This window comes from Antrostomus carolinensis, unplaced genomic scaffold (assembly GCF_000700745.2).
Source record: "Antrostomus carolinensis isolate BGI_N321 unplaced genomic scaffold, ASM70074v2 scaffold3289, whole genome shotgun sequence".
NCBI classification, from domain to species: Eukaryota; Metazoa; Chordata; class Aves; order Caprimulgiformes; family Caprimulgidae; genus Antrostomus; species Antrostomus carolinensis.
Window position 1 is genome coordinate 2,412 of NW_010337732.1, and position 18,963 is coordinate 21,374.

The 18,963-nt window shown below is 39.0% G+C and overlaps 1 protein-coding gene across 1 annotated transcript in view; it reads right to left on the reverse strand.

The window, feature by feature from the left end:
- Positions 1-1,074: 1,074 nt before the first annotated feature.
- Positions 1,075-18,963, reverse strand: part of EML6 (EMAP like 6) — a gene marked incomplete at its 5' end in the record, with an annotated part of 80,480 nt that continues 62,591 nt past the window's right edge. Inside the window, 15 exons of the mRNA XM_029086808.1 lie at positions 1,075-1,099; positions 2,787-2,887; positions 3,276-3,429; positions 5,023-5,126; positions 5,795-5,957; positions 6,696-6,868; positions 7,962-8,150; positions 9,436-9,550; positions 10,220-10,377; positions 12,466-12,674; positions 13,390-13,563; positions 13,945-13,965; positions 15,226-15,324; positions 16,549-16,678; positions 18,181-18,259. Coding sequence (XP_028942641.1) covers positions 1,075-1,099; positions 2,787-2,887; positions 3,276-3,429; positions 5,023-5,126; positions 5,795-5,957; positions 6,696-6,868; positions 7,962-8,150; positions 9,436-9,550; positions 10,220-10,377; positions 12,466-12,674; positions 13,390-13,563; positions 13,945-13,965; positions 15,226-15,324; positions 16,549-16,678; positions 18,181-18,259 — 1,894 coding nt within the window. The remainder of the gene's footprint in view (positions 1,100-2,786; positions 2,888-3,275; positions 3,430-5,022; positions 5,127-5,794; positions 5,958-6,695; positions 6,869-7,961; positions 8,151-9,435; positions 9,551-10,219; positions 10,378-12,465; positions 12,675-13,389; positions 13,564-13,944; positions 13,966-15,225; positions 15,325-16,548; positions 16,679-18,180; positions 18,260-18,963) is intronic.

The following is an 18,963-nucleotide window of genomic DNA, read 5'->3' on the forward strand; positions in this document are numbered from 1 at the left end:
TTTCAGACCACTTCTTAAATACACTGGATGGCCACTGCCTGTGGAAGTAGTTACCTATAAAGCACATTTTCCCACAACCACAGATAGCGTAGGAACACTTGGGGAACAACTTCCTCATCATCTCTGTTAAAATGTCTTTAACCAAGTCCCTCCCTACTCTTGCTCCATTTGAGTTAAGCTTCAAATTCTGTCTGCAGTCAAACTAGCATCACGAACCAATTGTGAACAGCTTATCAAGAGGCGTAATGCCATCAAGAATATGTCTTATAACAACACATAGCTTCTTGCTCTTGGAAACAGTTTGGAATTCACTTGTGAAGATATTAAAAACGAAAGCAGAAAACAGGGATAATGTAAGTACACATCTGGAAAAGGTGGTAATGGTTAGCCCTCCTCTGTGTGAAAATTATAGCACCGTATGTTGAAAACAATTGGTGGGAGGCAAGACTGTAGCCCATAATACTGAAAAATTACTCAAAGGCACTTCATGGATAGAAAATTTTGCCAGATATATATATATATATATATATATTTAAAAATAAAATGGACTTAAAAAAATGATAGTTTGCGCCTTCAGTTACTGAAAGCTGAAGTGTAAACCCCAGCATACTCATTAAACACTTGCAGCTTTAATGCAGTGCACCAAATTTGAGTTTTAAGCCGGTATGGTTAAAAAACACCAACTTTCTTGAACAAATGTTCAAGCCATAGATTTTTGAAATTAAGCAAATTAAAGGGCCCAGCATTTTCTCAGTGTGTTCCTTTTTTCAGACGTGGTTTGAATAACACAGTATTAGGCAAAAGCAGCTTCACGAGTGAACTGTTCATCACTTTGGCCTACCCAGGTTACAAAACTCTTCCCTTTCAAACATCAGGTTCCTTCTCAAGGATATTGGTCTTTCAAATGCAAGATCACATTCACGTTCAGTAACTTTGTATGAGTAATCTGAAAATGTGTACTCCATGCAGCACTGTATGGGAATACAGCAGCCAGAGGGGTAGAGGCATTCATGGCTGTCCAGTCCAGAGCAGTCACTTGGTGGTGGCAGTAACAGCAGCAAGAGGAGGTTCCTTTCAAAGACACCGCCACACAAATACACTACAAAGAAATTATTTGAGAGCATAGTTAGTTTTCTGAGTGACTTGATGGCAACCTTCAGCATATCATACCAAGAGGGACAGCCTGGGTTAAATATGTACATGGCTATAAATGTAGGTTTACCAGCAACATACCAGGTAAAGTAATAAGCAGCCCTGGAGTTACACAACAAATACTGGCACGTGGATACACTTGCTTTTCTCAGGAGAGTTAAAGCATTGTAACAAACTAGTATGCGGGTGTTTTAGTAAGGCCTGGTGGTTGGAAATGCTTATTTATTCTGTGTAGTTACATTTTGAAGCAAGAAATCCTTATCATAACTATATAGTCAACATTAAGGCAGCTGATAAGCTTTTTAAAAATTTAGGTAACTAGTAGCCTGAAAATGGAAATAAATGCAGCTGCTTTCTGATCTGACAGCTTCCTGATCTCCTCCTCTGCAACACTTTAAAAAAAAAAAAAAAAACCACTTTTTTTTTTTTTTTTCTTTCTCTTTTTCCTCACAAAGTAGAAAAAGAAAACATCTATTCTGGAGGGGCTAATTTGAAGAACAGCTCATCTCATGCAATGGGAGGAGAGTTAAATTCACTGCAGAGCCCTGAACAAACACCACCAGTGTCAATGCTGCAGGCACTGCAGGCATACTGAGGGGAGCCTAGTGGCATAAAACATAAGATACGGTATTTAGGTTTCTGCTTCTGGAAAAGATGCACAGTCTCATTCACTGTCAAAAATTAGTCTTGTAGTTTTTGGCTTGTATTTTTCTTGCCAAGTAAGCAGTTATAAATACCTGGTTCTTGAATGTGGCTTCCTGATACTTGCTCCTGTGAGACACTGTGCCCTTGCATTTCCTACCTTGTTGCTTTTTGGCCTTCTAGTTCTGCATTTTGCTGTTGCAAAAGTCTCTTAAATTTTGTGTTTAACCACCTTTATGTTTTATTCCTCACCTTTCTGCTATGAGTTTGGTTTGGCAGTAGTGCCCTATCAGAGCAGTACTGGAAGTGAGGGTGGAGGGGGATCTGGCAGGAATCACACATGCACACACACACACTGACTTTTTTTTTGGGGGGGGGGAATCAAAACCAAAAACCACCCCAAGACAAACTTAAGGCACCTTATGAGAAACCTCCTGTTATTTGAAATGCCTTTCTAAATCTGTCTATCCTTCTGTTCAGCTGGAATCCTGTCCTACCCTTTGCTGCGCGGGAGCTATTCAGTTATTTTTGTGTGACTGACACCTCCACCAGCTGTCTTTGTCTGATACAAATGTTCTTCAGACACGAGGGGTTCCTGTGCCAGCAGCCGGGGCTCCTTCAGCTACGTCTTGGTGCCCAGAGTCTCAGGGGTTGGTGCTCACCCACACAGCAACAGGTACAGTCTGCCCTCCTCTCACATTGAGAAAGGCAAGCAAAGGAGCTACAAGCAGATGCTTGGTAAACATGGAAAGCCGCATGCAAGATGTTTTACCCAGTAGAGATGACCTTGTGAATGGCACAAAGGTGGCACGGGCAAATCGGGTACCAGTGTCCATAAAATACAACAATTCCAGAGTAAGAAAACCAGGCTAAAACTAGCACATGTCAGCAGGCTTCAATTAATGCAGAGTGGTAAATGCATTGCTGGGGGTTTGGCATAAGAAGGGTACACCCCAAATTTTTGATCATCATAGAAATAAATAAGCAGTTACCTGCAGTCATCTCCTCCTGTACTTATAACGTACTTGTCATCATGAGAAAAGCGTATGTTGGTGACGTGTGCAGAGTGCCCAAAATACCGCTTGTGTTTGGCCTGTTGGAAAAAGAACAGAAGTTCAGGAGTTAGTGCAGAAGCGTGGCATTGCGGCGTGACAACGTTGCCTTGTGAGTGTAGACAAAATCACATCCCCCAGCAGTACTGGGGTCTTTGAGCCCACAGTAATCCCAATTCAGCACCTGCTTCTGTGCCTTGTGTCCTCCCCGGCTGCTGGACAGCAGCTACCCTGTCACCTGCGAGCTGCGCTGGGGACAGCGGTTCTGTCACACAACTAACTCCCACAGTCCTGCAGCAAGCGCTGGCTGGGAGCAGGCTGGAGATGACCCGATGGACTACATCGTTTGGACGCCTTAAAATCATATGCTAAAGAGTTTGAATATGGGGAAAAGCGAGCTGTTTAGATTAAAATAAGATATCCACTTACAAATTTTTCTGCGCATGGGAAATCAAACAGTTTCACCAGACCAAAGTCATCTCCTGTGACTATATTTAGGCCAGCGTGGGTCACACATGCACAATTGACATCTGCTTTATCTGCATTTCGCGGCCAAATTCCAATGACTTCGTCTCCAAGAATACTGTTCCAAAACCAAGTTAAAAAAAAGAGCATTAGATCATAAGACAGACTTAATGCTGCTGCTCTTCCACAGCATAGGGAGGCAACACAGCCCACTACTAAAAAATTGTTGCTTTTAAAATAAAGTCTTTTCCCTCCGAATCCTTGCACTGAATGCAGTCTCATAATGGAGAACATCACAAGAATGCTTATTTTCTGTGTGACTCGTAAACCATCTCTATCCATAAATTCTGAGGTTTATCTCCTGGCAGACCTCGCATCATTTTATGCAGAATCACAGAATGGTGGGGGTTGGAAGGGACAATCTAGTCCCACCCCCATGCCAAAGCAGGTTCCCTACAGCAGGTTGCACAGGAAAGCATCCAGGTGGGTTCTGAACATCTCCAGAGAAGGAGACTCCACAACCTCTCTGGGCAGCCTGTCCCAGGGCTCCGACACCCTCACAATAAAGAAGTTTTTCCTGAAGTTTGTCTGGAACTTTTGGTGTTCCAGTTTTTGCCCATTGCCCCTTGTCCTGTCACTGGGCACCACCGACAAGAGCCTGGCCCCATCCATTTGGCCCCTGCACTTCAGGTATTTATAGACATTGATAAGATCCCCTCTCAGTCTTCTCCAGTCTTCTCTCTCAGCTTTTCCTCATATGGGAGATGCTCCAGGCCCCTCATCATCTCTGTGGCCCTGTACAAGTGGCTTGTGCAGCTGTGGTCTCCTCCTTTCCTTATGGACACGTGTGTATCCTTCCACAGTGATTTCTGACAGCAACGCTCTTCTCTCTTAGCCCTAAGTTCCTGAATGAGCGAATGCTTTTTTGGATGTGGAGTATTTCTTAATATAGCTGTTCTTCCCTTAGTCTAAGTTCCTTTATAACCATTCCTATTTACCCACCCATTAACTGTCAGATACACCTGCTCCACTCCCACAATCTGTCAAGAATCCTTAGCAATGAGTAATTTGGGACAGATTTTTATGCTTGCTTGATTGCAAAGCAGTAAGAGTAGGAGGATTCTCACTCACCTTCTCCTGAAAACCTGCCTGTATTATCACTCACTGTTTACTGTCAGATCTGCTTTTGGCTTGTTCCACTTCCTACAGTGAGAGCACAGCCAGAGTTTTGTAATCATGGTGGGTGGGTCCTATATAAATCCATGTCAGTAAATATATTTAATGATATCGACGACTTCTTCCTTAATACAGACCGCTTGTGTTTCCCTGCCTCCTGAGCTGCTTGTGTTTGCTGATGTGGGATAAGGTAGCACCTGTTCCAGCATGCCAATAAAAGCAAAGCTTTAAGTGGTACAGAGCCGTGTGAGGGGCCACGCCCCTCACTGTTGGAAGCCTGGGATGATGGCAACAAGCCACTGTGGATGTATGACAGCCCTCGGCATTACTACAGACACCAACCAGTTCCAAAAGTGTGTAAAAAAATAAGTGTGTAAGGTTGAGCTTTGGGGAAGGGGAGCGTGCACGCTTTTTCTCTTGTAGGTTTGCCAAACCCTGGGGACATTGGTTCACACAATGTGATCTTGTGATCTGATCTCAGTTCTGTATTACACTTGTGCCCAATCAGGCAGAATTTTGTTCTTCAGTTTTTTACCTTGTCCACGTGGCCCATGTGATCTTTTCTATTAATGCAGAATCTGTTATTTGCTTTCCTAGTGGTACTTCGTGAACTTGACGCTTGTAGGCACCCGTTGATACCTGAAAATAGGAAAGGAAAAAGCTAGTAACTTTGCCATAAATACATAATTTTCTTTATAAGATTTCCAGCAGTAATAGTCTCAACAAGTTTTATCAGGTACTAAACACCTAGGATAAAATGTCTCCTTTTTTCCTAACTAGCTAGAATTCATTATATGCAATAGCAGCATAGCTGAGAGATTTCCTTTTAGTTATAAACCTCTCTGGTTTATCTCAACCCCATTTTAGTAAATCAGAAACCTCACATATTAATTCAGCTATCATATGCATCCCATCCTCGGGAAAGGGAGGAGGAAAACTGTTTCTGTATTGTTATAATCCACATTTTTTTTCCTCTTTGTTGTACCCATTCCCTTGAAATGAGAGAATACTTTGCCTTTAGCACGCTACTCATCTTGTAAGGGAACTGAGCTGTGTCGCTACAGTTGGAGATGGAGAACCCAGGGGAAGACCCAAGTATTTAGAAAGAATAAGAGGACTTTAAATAGAGCTCTGTGAACATCCTAAAGGTAATCTGAATTATCTGGCCTACCTCAGAAGATTTAAGGCCACCTTGAAGTTCAGAACAACTTTAGAAAGCCTCCCTCACCCCTTCTTACCTCCATCTTGTTATTATGTCAGATAAGTCACAATAAATACAAACAAACACGGGTCGACCTGAGACGTACCTGAATGTACCTGCTGTCTGCAGAAAAGTCCATCTGTATGACAAAACTTGCAATGTCTTTGCAGTAGCCTATTCGGTTTAGGGTTGTACCTTGAGTGAGATCATAAAAATCTACAGTATGTTCTTGGGAGCCCACTGCCAAAAACCTGTTATCTGGGCTGATCCTAGACAATAAAACATATGGGGATATAATTTACTGTTTCTGTGCAAGATTTTATTTTTCTTCTCATGTTAACACAAGAGAACAAATTTCTTTTACTGGAAAACAAGAAAAACCTTCTATCAATAGTAAGACTGAATCCAAACCAAACCCTGATGCTTAATAGATGAGGAAGACTGAGGATATTGTGTGTAGTTAACGGATGTTACCATTGCACTTGCATAAAGTGCACAGCACAGTGTGCAGAGCGACACTAACGCTCTGGGAGAAAGCAATGGGAATTGCAATTTTAAAATGCACTATAATATTAATTCCCATAATCACAGCTCCACAGTGTACAAATTACTAAGGAAGCTGTAGATGCCCCCTCCCTGGAAGTGTTCAAGGCCAGGCTGGATGAGGCTTTGAGCAACCTGGTCTAGTGGAAGGTGTCCCTGCTCATGGCAGGGGGATTGGAACTGGATGATCTTTAAGGTCCCTTCCAATCCCAACCATTCTATGATTCTATGATATAAGTGAATTAATAACGGGGGGAGGGGGGGGAAGTGTGTGGTATAGATAGAAGATATAGAAGCTTTAGGTATACGTAAAGCCACCAATCAGCCAGTAAATGCATTTCATTATTTCATGCAGGTTTCAAGAAATATGGAGTTACAAAAAAAATCTGGAAAACACCTTGGAACTTGAGGGACTTTTTCTTGAGTAAGGACTGTGTGAACTTCAAGTGAAATTTCTGACATACCTGATATCCTGAATTGCAGACTTCCTGTCTCGCTTTTTGCCCCAAACCTTAAGGCTGTTTACAAGTAAAATAACAAATTCTCCGTTCTTCATGCCAATTGCAACCATTTCACCATCAGGACTATATGCAGCACATCTTGCTGGATGACCTAGATTGACTTTGTTCAGCAGTTTCTGCGTTAACAAAAACAATAGGTTCATACCTCCCCAGGAGGAAACCAGCAAGCAAATGCAAAGCTCCCAAACACAAAGTATAAAAGTCACTTATTAAAACCAAATTGTCTATAGTGTCTTCTAAATATAAATCTGAAATTTCACATCAAAAATCACATCCCACCAGGCATATGTCACAAAACAGACTTCAAAATATAGATGCAATTCAGATGGGAGTTTCATGTTTGCATATATCTTGTTGCAGGGTGACTTCAAGTTTTATATCAGAAAAAACAGTATTTAGCAGAAAAGGCTGAAAAATCAATTTCCTATTTTGTTTGAAATGTGATTTTGATAGCTTCTACAACTGCTGGGTAGCTTTTTCCATTTGATTTGCCATATGAAAACATACTAGAATGCTCTTGCACTTTCACTTCTCTGATTGTATTTATAATATATTCATTTTCCATACTAAAGATTATCCCTGTTAGCTCAGGTAACTACCTTTTGAAAAGGTTTAAGTAGGCTAGCATAAGCAGAAACCTTTTTTGTTATTTTTTAAAAAATGATTTGTTATTTTTAAAAATGGCTGTTATGCAATTTGACTTGGGGAAAAAAAAAATCCAGAACTACACATATGCAACATGATTGGCTCCAAAGAAAGGCTCTACAAAGAAGGGAGCCATGCTTGCCAGTAAAGCAGGCTTATTGTCAGGGTCTGCATATTAGTCAGTGACAGGACAATCTGTGTCACTCGCTCTGTCAGCACGGAATTAAAATGCTTCCTTAATCCACACCAGCCTGTAGTTTTAGATCAAAATAAGCAATACACAACAAAAGGCACTCCATCAGCACAAGTGCTTTTAATAACTATATTTCTCTGCAAATTGCTTGCCTTTGGAAAGAGCAGCATGCTACCTCACCAAGGGCTTACCTTTTCACGTAGCAGGAAAAAAAAAAAAAAGAACTGCACCAAAATAGAAGAGAAACCCTGCTCTCTTTACGTGGCTGCTCAAAGGTGTGTATGTAGCTGGCACATTGTACAGTTGAAAAATGCATGGTTGCCTTAAATGATCATTTCTAATCATATACTTTTCAATGTAGCGATACTCACTTTGTCAGACAGGTCCCAGATCCTTGCTGTTCCATCATTACTTGCAGAGATAAATATGTCTTTTGAAGGGTGAGTTGCTAAGCCCCAGATTTCCCCTTCCATGTGACAGTCAATCAACAAGTTTGAGGCAGCATTTTTTTCTCCTACTTCAAGGATTTCTCCATCTTTTGTTCCCACCAAAATTTTCCCCTGTTTGTACCCGAAAAAAAGAATGAGAGATGGGTTGTCAGTGTAACAGACAGAATATCAATAGCAGTGAAGTACTGATGTATTGCAGAAATATTGGTAGTAACTCATCCCAATTTATACTGCTTGTTCATGCAGTATCTTGAAAACAGGAGAGTAAAACACTGACACTTCCACATCGGGACATTGGATATCATCTTCTGGTGTTGCTGTTGAGTGACTGTGGTGGCTTTCATCTTGTCATTAAGGGTTTTAGCTCAGATTCAAGTGTTTACACACAAGTTAGCAAAGCATTATTCTCATACCTCTGAGGTGACTAAATATAATTTTTGGGCAATAATAAAAAAAACTAAACCAGGGTTTTAGGCTCAGTTAGACTAAGAGCACCTCGCATCTAATCTAGCCATACTGTCATCATCTAAACTGCAAGTTCTTTGTCAGTAAACAATTGGAAAAAGCATAAATATATACTGTTTGGAATTGGTTAATGGCTACTTGATTAGAAGTATACAAAAATGTTCCTCAGTGCTGCTGTTAGCAAAGAGCATGTCAAATGCCTGAGACTTGATATACAAAGTTAGAGACTTTGTTGAAGTCTAGAGAGTTAGAGTCTCTAAAGAGTTAGAGACTATTTCATGACGTGTTAGGCTGGACAGATACCCACCATATGAAGTAACACTCTGCATCATCATGTGCTCCTTTCACAACATTTACAAGTAGAATTTAAACATGTCCAAAAGTGATTTATTTTAGTGTCTCAAATGACTCAGTTGATTCTATTGTTTTCCACTTTACAAAAACTTAGTCAATCAGTAATTCTCAGTGGCAACTTGTTTTATTTGTGACATTTTTTTTAAAAAAAAAGCTAGTATCCATTCTGCCTCACTGAAGCACCTAAGCTGTCCTAAATTTCACAAGAAGCAAACTTTGTAAAGTAGTTATCTACGTTCCTTTTGTCACTTGAAAAGAAAGGCAGGAGACAAGGTCCTACTCTGGTGAAACATGTTCCTACACTTACCACTGTCCTTCAGAGGCCTTCAAAGGCCTTTCCCTAGACTAGAGGAAAGGCAGGCGCTTCACATCAGAAACGAGATCCTCATGCACTTTAAAGCCCATCACTGAGCTCAGGAAGACAAGTAATGAATCATCACTGGCTAGGGAGACAAAGCCTCTTCCCATAACTTTTTTACAAAAGTTTTCTCTCCTGTGTCTCCCATCCAACCTCCACCAAGAAGAACATGCAGAGATGCTTGCCAAAGTGAAACATCTGCCACGTCAGCTCACTTACCTTTCCTCTGCAGACGGAGCGCACGCACTCAACGAGCTGGCCTGTCTCAAGCTGAAATGCTCTGCACCGTTTCATCTCTTGATCCCACAGCTTTACAGCTCCCCCTTCTTTAGTGCTGAAAAGAAGTGTGTTGTGTTACCCAGATGTCTCCTGCATAGGCTACAACAAATCCCATATATAAATCCCATCAGTATTTTTCTCATTAAATAATAAAACGTACATTGAATCACCTTATTCTGTATATAAGGACATCTCACTGTTGTGTAATAGTAAGTAAATAATAAAAATCTAAACACTATCATATTTAATGTTTTAAACAGTATCATGCCTAATTTATAAAAAACAAATTGTTCTCTTGTCACTCAGTCTCAAATCTCTACCACCAAGACAACCTTGTCAAATATTTTACTTCTAGTAAACAGAACTTACTAATCACAGTCTCCACTGAGAGAATTAAAAAATTAAGAAAAAACCCACTTAAGCCAGGCTTGCAGGAACTCAGGCAACAAGGAGCTTATACAGGTGTTCACATCAATTGCTAATTTGAGGTTCAGTATGTCCCTTGCGCGCAACATAACGTTACTGTGACCCTTGAGCGCTCTACTTATTTGTCCTTTACTTCCTAAGACACCTGAGCCCGTTATGTAAAATTTAGATTTAAATTGCTACAGTACAGATACCATTTATCTCTGGGAAGCATTGTGTATGTCTAGGGTATTGGATAAATAAAAAATGCCATATGAGAGAGAACTGTTGTGCACTTTAGGAAAATTGTGTGTCTTACGGTCTCTCCTTTCCTCCTGTAACAATGAGTCCATCTCGAAGAGTTGTGTACATCGTAACCACTGGCCCTGTGTGAGCTTTTGCCACAAGTCTAATCAGAAAATGATCCTTCCAGACGTAGACATCTCCATTTATGGCACCAGTAAATGTAAGGTTATTCTGCAACAAATAGCAATGATCTTTGATATAATTAAATATCTTAGCATTTTTGTTCAGCTTGAACTAAAATTCTTTTAGCTACTGAATTTCCTGAGAAAAGTCAACTATGCAATGAATGAAGGAATTAAAACCATCTGCATCGAGAGAATGAGTTTAATAACTGCACTCTAACGGTGTTTCTTGGAGATGTTATATGTGTAGGGCACTTTTACCTCATTCATCTCATTTTGAGATCTTTCAGATGCTTCTTTTGCTATGCATATGCTATGTCATGTCTCCTGACAGCGACATGGACAGCAGGTTACCACTTCTGCATTCTATATGACATTTATTTCTTCTTTGAGTATGTCAGGCAGAATCTCAGTATAGGTGACTGACAAGCAATATAGAATCATAGAATGGTTTGGGTTGGAAGGGACCTTAAAGGTCATCTAGTTCCAACCCCCCTGTCATGAGCAGGGACACCATTTAAGTATAAATTTAAATGCAGAACTAACTCAACCTGTTAGCTACTTTATGGACCACAGCAATGGCATAATTTCTCATAAAAACCACGAATCCTGCCCCATGGAACAAACTAGTCAGAGGTCTGGGATTCCCCGAAAAATGGGAAAAAGCAGCAAGTATTCCGCATTGCAAACTCCCTTTTGGGGTGTGCTCTGTTAAATGGAAAATCTTGCCTAAAGAATTAAAGATGGTCTGACCTTGAAGTCTACGGATTCTGAAATAACAGATATCAGGAAAAATTGTAAGTGAACCCTTTTGATAGGGGTTCAAAGGCAAGTCTCACATTCTGCAACAAACAGCAAAGGTGTCTGTTGAAGGACCTAGGGGACAGAAGCCCAGAATGACTTTCTACCATTTGAGATAAAATTTAGTGTGGCTGTATCCCAGCGTGACCTGTTGACTGTGGCCTTAGATGGATCTGGATGAAAATGAGTGAGGTCCATGGATGCAGGAAGAAGCAGAGTATGTGCACAACCCCTACTTTATTAAGAGCAATTTATTCATGCTCCTGTGACATGGACTTGGACTTCCAGTGGGATTCAATGACACATACTTGAGGAAGAAGAAAACATGCAGCATGAATGACATATGCTAATGGAGTAGAGTTCATCTGCTGGTTTTGAAGGTGCCCCTTACAGGATGTTAGTTTTATTATTTAAGAGAATAAAATGTCTGTTGGACTGTTTCAACTTGGAAAGTATGCACAAGTGATTTGTTTGTTCCAATATTACATTCTGCTGCTTTTTTAAAATCACTTTTGGGGTCCTTAGTGTCCATTACATTACTCCTGTTTCATACTGGAATAATGCTGGAATAGAAAGAAATGTTTAGTATTAAGCAACAAATATTTACAATATTTGACAACAAAGTCACTTGTTTGGGAACAAGGATGTGGATTTGGGAGCCTAATTTTATACACTCACATTTCACACGTTATTGTCCAGGGTGGATAATCTAAGAGCAAGGGGTTTCTTTGAATTGGTGATTTGTATAGTTTATGTTTAATTTTTGCAAAGGTAATTTCTATGGGTTTTCTGGATGAAGCAGAAGCTATTTCAGACTTTAGTATCACGATAACACTGCTTTTCCACTGTTAATACATAGAGTTTTCCTTAACTACGCTCTAAAGCACAGTGCTACAGTGCCTTAACGCTCATAGTGGACAGTATTATATACTGGCACCACTAGCTGGATCACTAGCATATGTCATACTAAATACTGTCATCAGAAACAAAGGTTGCAGAGCTTATACACAAAATAACAGTATCACATTTTTCTAAGTTAACCAGTTAAGTGCTAAATAACTAGCAAAGTAAAAAAACTTAAGAGCCATGGCAGCTGATGCTGTATGTATGCACAGACATTAATAAAAAGAGTTCATTGACAGAGAAACCCAACCCAGTTTAGAAAACTTACATGAGGATCTAAAGGTGTACAAGTTTCAAATTAAAAGTTTAACTAATAAGCAAGAGCTCCAAGGTCTTGCACTGTCCACACTGTACTGGATTTCAAAGGAAATTGACACTTGCAGTTTTAATAAAAATGTGTAATAAAATTCTGAAGCAAATAATTTGAACTCACTGCTCCGAAGGCAACAGAAAGCATGGTTTGCATTTTGGCATCTTCCATGGAACCAATGACTCCTTTCTTATAAAGCAAAGCACTGCCAGCTAATGTCCAGAACTTCATGTGTTTTACCCCAACAGACACAAACTGAGTGTCTGAATCTGGGCGGAACTCTACAACGAATATCCTCTCGAGATGTCCTCCCCTGCTAGCAACTTTAGTGCCTGTTTTAATTAAGAAAGGATAAAAAATAAAGTTACATTTACCTGAAAAACTAAGTTCTGATATGATCTTATAACATAAATTGACTTGGTATTGGATTAGAGAACTGTGTCCCAGATGCTGAAAGCTAAACAAATCCTACCATTATTGAGTGTTTCAAACATCTTAATACATGCAACCTGCAAGGTCCCTGGTTATTCCATGCATCCAACGGTTTTAGGAAATGCAGATTTAGATCTCCATAGCATGATTTGTCTCTTTGGCCAGTGAAACAGCAACATGGAAATTTTGCATATCATCACTGAGTTACCATCTGGTGAAACGCACAGGGAAACATCTAACGAGCTGAGACACTTCTCCTCTCCCCACCACCATTTTTGATGATGATAATTATTTTCAGGAAATGACTTCCCAAAGGTCTATCTATGGTATAGAATTTGAAGTTCAAGTATTTTAGGAAGAAAAATAACATACTTAATTTCATGAAATTTTACATTAAACATTTTCCCTTAACTTCTACTTATAATAGAAGTTAATAACATATTTTCTTATTCATTTTTTTTAGCACTTTATTATCTCCTTTAACTGATTTTGTGACTTTAGGGAGCTATGATACTCAGAGTAAGAACACAAATCTATTCCAAAGACTTGAAAGGAAAAGCAAATAATGGTACACAGTTCTGTTAGGTTGAAGGAACATGATTTTTCTAGAGTTACCTTCTTGCCATCTCCACACTGTGATAGTATGTTCTGGATCAACTCCTACTGAAACCAGAAGTTTGCCAGTTGCACTGAAGTTAACATAGTTGACACCTTTGGTATGGAAGCAACGTAGCATTGAAATCGTTTGCTTACTCATAGCATCCCATACATGAATTGTGGGAGTCGTACCTAGGTGCAAAAAGATTTGTTAAAAGATAAAATTAATTCAGCATCTGGAAAGCTTCAATGCAAAATAGGCATTTTTCAAGAACATTTAACCTAAACAGACACTTATAAGTTGTGAGTTTTTGTTTTGTTTTAAGATTAACACTACTCAAAAAAAAAAAAAAAAAAGAAATCATAATAGCCTGTAAAACACGGGGAAATAATTGTATTTCATGAAGTAAGACAAATTCCAAAAGAACAACATAACATTTATGAAGAACCTCATGCAAAAGAAATTGTCTGTAGATGTTTCACTTGTATCCGCGATTCACACAGATACAATGAGGTAACATGAAACTTTTACATAACTCTGCTGACTGAAATTCACAAACGAATCAACCTTACCTGGAAATTCTGTCATATCACCTGCATTGTGAGAGCAATGGCAAATGAGGAAGCACCAAGGGAAAACAATAGGTGAAATAAGTCATGTTTCTAATGCTGAAGTGCCAGCATCAGCACCAGAAGGGGGAAAAAAAATTAAAAATTTGAAAATGGATATGGATTAAATCAACAAAACAAATAAGCAGGAATATTGTTGAACTTTCTTGGGTATATTGCTTTTTATACACAAATATCACAACAATATCTAGTACATTTGACTTTAAAAAATGGTATTTAAAAGACATGCAGATTTTTAAAATTATTAAATTTTAAAAGTGAAATGAATCTGTAGTTACACAGAATATCAACCAAAACCAGAAACGCTGATTTCATGGGCTCTCATTGACAGACTAGAAAAAGGGTCTTTAACAGGCACCTTTCCATGTCATAGAAATCAGAATTTTGAACTGGAGTGCTGACAGTATGTGCAGATTTTGGTTTTTACTCAACATTCAAATTGAAGTGACAGCACTCAGTACAGGTGGCAAGGATGGTTTGTTAAGGTGTTCATCTACTATCATTTTTCTGCCCCCTGTTAAAATCCTTATTACAGAAGTTATGGACTTGAGTCTCCTTCCAGAATGAAATTAATTCAAGTGGTACCATTCTTTTTAATGAAGTTAATTTCTCCACTATTAAGCTGGTTTAAGTGAAAGGGAACTGATCCTTCTCAAGGCTTGGGACAAATGATCCTCTATTTCCCATGTAATGTTTACTCCTGCAAAAGGTACTAGGGAATTGAACAGGACTCTGTGTGAATAATAAACACAAATACATATGGTTCCTCAATTAGCCCCTTATATGTGTCATAACTTCTGTTGAGATTTCACTCTATTTCTTTCCTTTTCTGCATAGCTTTTGTCCTTCTGCATAGGAAATTTTCATTATTGTGTTTTCACTGCTAAACAGGGCCTTAGAGACAGGAAGGAAAGAGGGAATTTTATAAATCTTATGATTACAGATTAATGAGATGATCTAGTGCAGTTTATCAAAGCTTGCTTTCTGAAATGTGATTATACTACAATTAACTCTAAAATCCAATGACTAATGACTTGAAATCAGAGATTAAACTGAAATTATAAGAAAATCCTGAAGCTTCATTACCTCTTTAAAATCAAATAAAAAGTTTGAGGACAGTAACACTGGTATGTCCTGGTAACATTCCTACACAGAAAAGCCCAAAATAAATCAGTGCCCCTGATAATTTTTGAGTAAAACTTTGTTATATGGAGAGTCACCTACCGATCTGGCTGGTAGCCACAATGTTTTTATACTTTGGGTGCTGATTCACAGTGAGGCAGAGAATGTCATCAGTATGCTCCAGGTAGAAACTCTGACTACCTAAGAAAATTCAAACAAGTTTTTACTCACAACAGTACTGAAGAAAGAACCACCACTGAAGTAAAGAATATTCACAAAGTTTGTTGCTACACTCATGCTGTACTCTCTAGGGGACGGGTGGGGGTAAGACAGTAACTGCTTTGACAGCTGCTCTGCTCTCACTCCCAAACACCATTAGCAAACGCACTATAGATGTAACCATTAACACACACACACATATACATATAAAAGCAATATTTAGTAAACTAGCTATGTCCAGGGAGCCATGAATCATCAGCCCAAAAATCATCCTGTAGCCACCTGTAACTGCACAAAAAAGCAAAACCAGCAAATACAGGGCCCCAGTTTCCCGGTAAACCCAAGCAGTCAGTGGGAAGCAAAGTGGAGAGCAAAGCCCTGTGAAGCCTGTGCTTTGCAATATCTTCCCAAGGGAAAAGGCCCAAAAAGAATAGATGGGACCATGCTCACCAGCTCCACAGGTCAGAGGCCATGCTAGGACTGGAGTCCCCAAAGGTCACCAGATGTGACAGCATTTCTGCCTCCGCCCCTTCTTGGCAGCAGAGCTGCCAGGTGCATCGCTGTGACTGCTTGGTTCACTGTGGCACCAAGAGGGAATAAAATAAAGCCAAAATTCCATTAATTCCTATCTTTGTTTCCTGAGATATAAAAAGAATATGGAGATGTCGGTGCTACAACTGAGGGACAGATAAATTACTGGTATTTCCTCCTCTTCATTACCCAAAAGGCAGGGAATATTTCTACCCCTTCCAAAGAGCAACTTGCTCACATTGTAGTGCATCAAAACGTACCCTTCCCTGGAGTGTGAGTTTGCTAAAACAACTCAAAATAAAACAATGGATGTTACTGCTCCTAACAGTTTTGGGGTTACTGGTAATTTCACAACGCAGGGCTCTCTGCCCTGAGAAAGCCATTCCTGGGTCTTCAGCAGGGATTTTAGCAAGGCACAACTGCAGAAATAGAACATTTTTATGACACTTCCTAGCAGAATCTCATACTGCTGAAAGGAACAGGATTGCTCTAGAGGATGACTTGAACAGGAGAAATTGTCAATCTGATATAAAAGCCATCTAAATTTTTTTATTATTTATCAAGATGCAAAATGTGAGAAAGTTACAGGAATGTTAAAAAGTTAAGACTTTCATTCAGAAGAATTTTCCTTGTACAGCATTGTTTATCTCAAAATACTGTTTGAAGTTGAATTACCAGTAGAGAGATTTTGAACTATGCCTGCTGCAGCTGTGTGGAAAATAATATCAGCACCATCATTTAGGTAATGAAGGTTGTTGCGGCAATCAAATCCTCTGTAGCCAAAAACATGGTCTAAAGCCAGCTCCTAGTCAAATAAAACAAAAAGAAAGAATAAGAGTGAAGTGAAAGAAGAAACAAGGAGATTACAGAGTTTAGATCACATAAGTGGAATTCTAAAGTAATTATATGAGCTACAAATAACTTGTAAAGGCAACAGAATAATTAATCAGCTATCCCAGTTCTTCTGCTAATTTATTGAGACATGACATTCTCACAGACTATCTACAATCCTTTAACCGGGACAAACTTTTTAGCAGGTGCTGTAGAGGTAGGACAAAGCGTAATGGCTTTAAACTAAAAGAGGGTATATTTAGACCAGAGGTAAGGAAGAAATTTTTCACAATGAGGGTGGTGAGACACTGGCACAGGTTGCCCAGAGAGATGATAGAAGCCCCATTCCTGGAAACATTCAAGGTCAGGCTGGACAGAGCTCTGAGGAACCTGATCTAGTGGAAGGTGTCCCTTCTCACTGCAGGGGGGTTAGAACTAGATGACCTTTAAAGGTCCCTTCCAACTCAAACCATGCTATAATTCAATGAATTAAGACATTGCATTTATATTATTATTTCTGTAATAATTCAGCTGGCTGTAAATGTTTTGTTTCTGTAACTTTCCATTCAAAATATGTACAACTTACAAAAAAGGTTCAATTTTATTAATCTTCCCATCACCTCTTAATAGCTGTACAGGGTATCAGGTACTTGCAAATATCTTTACTTCTACTTTAAGAGTCTTCAAAAATCACTCTTGTAAACTACGAAATTTTAACAGACAAAATTTTGACCTCAAATCCTTATAAGAAGCAAAGGCATGCTCTAAATAACTCTACAATTAAAACATTAATCAGAGGTGTAATTTCAGCTTAGAATAAACAATTGCCAAGGAACTTTCCTCCAGTACAGTGACAGTTAATGGATTCTTGTTAAAGTTGCTTTCATAGCCCAGAAGACAGACTTACTGAATCTGTCCCAAACACAATTACAGCTTACTTTGAACAATTTGAATGACATTGACAGGCCAAGCTAGTATTGCAAGTTGTCCAACAGACTGCAGAATATTCCTTGTTCAGCACATTACAGGCAAATTCTAAAGAGTTGTTTGGAGGCCCTACGGTTTGGGAAAAAATGTATGTTGCAAAGTATATGAGCAAATTTCGGCATTCAAAATCACACCCATGATTTTTCATGTGTGAAAGCACCATTTCTGACTGTACTTTCCTTGGGGTTACACAGTGAGCATGGGTTCTGCTGTGGATATACATACACCTCCACTCTACCTGCCCTTCAAATTCAGAGATAAATTTTGGGTTTGAAGAGATCTGATATTATACGTAAGCTTTAACACCCTGAACCCGAGGTTCTTTCTGAAAGAGGTTCCTATCACATCTTTGGTGTTTGCCTCCAGAGGTGAAAGAACTTCCTAGAAATTTCTCTTCTCTTCTAGCTATACCTGACTTTATCTGCCCTCAAACTAGGGAAGAATTTCACCCAGCACATATTAAGCAAATTAAAAAGTATTAAGCCTGACCTCAACCAGTTTCTTTTTTTTGTTGATATTGTTCTTTTGCAATTTTTCAGGTTGAGGAGCAGCTCTGCTAACTGGTGGCCTGAAATAAACATTTAAAAAAGAAGACAATCAATATGTTTGAAAGCAAAATAAAACCTTCAAAACCATAGCATATGTTTTGTACGTGAACAGAAACGGCCAATTGCAACTCTGTGAGCTTAATACCTAGCTCTTTGTAGAGTTGTGCAATAAACTGACTGAAATAATATGCATTTTGATGGAAAGAGCAGAAATAACATTGCTGTAGTTTTTGTGGATGAGTAGTAGAACAGACCACTGTACAGCAACTTTATTTGTTTAAATCATAATGATTTAAATCCATGGGAAAACCTTGAATATTAAATGATAGTAGATTGTTGCTTTCAGAAATGATTGAAAAGATTTTCTACAGCTGGCAGTTGATCTTCCCCCAAACTTGCTTCTTCTGAGAAATTCCATCACAAAAGTTTGACAAGATTCTACTAAAATCTTCTCAAAATCATACTAGAGATAAAATGATTACATTTTTAAATGTACAAGTCATTCATCCATGTGAATTTAACAGAGACTAAGGCCAGTAAAGCATTTTTGTGTAATTACAGTTGCTAAAAGTAGATAAAAAGACAAATGTAGATCACAGACTGAAACAAAACTTGATTCATGCAAATAGTCTTTAAAGACACATAACCTTCACTGCTACTATTTGACTTCATCCGTGCAAGAAAAAAAAGGAGGCACAAACCTAAGAGGATTAGAGGGAGCTCA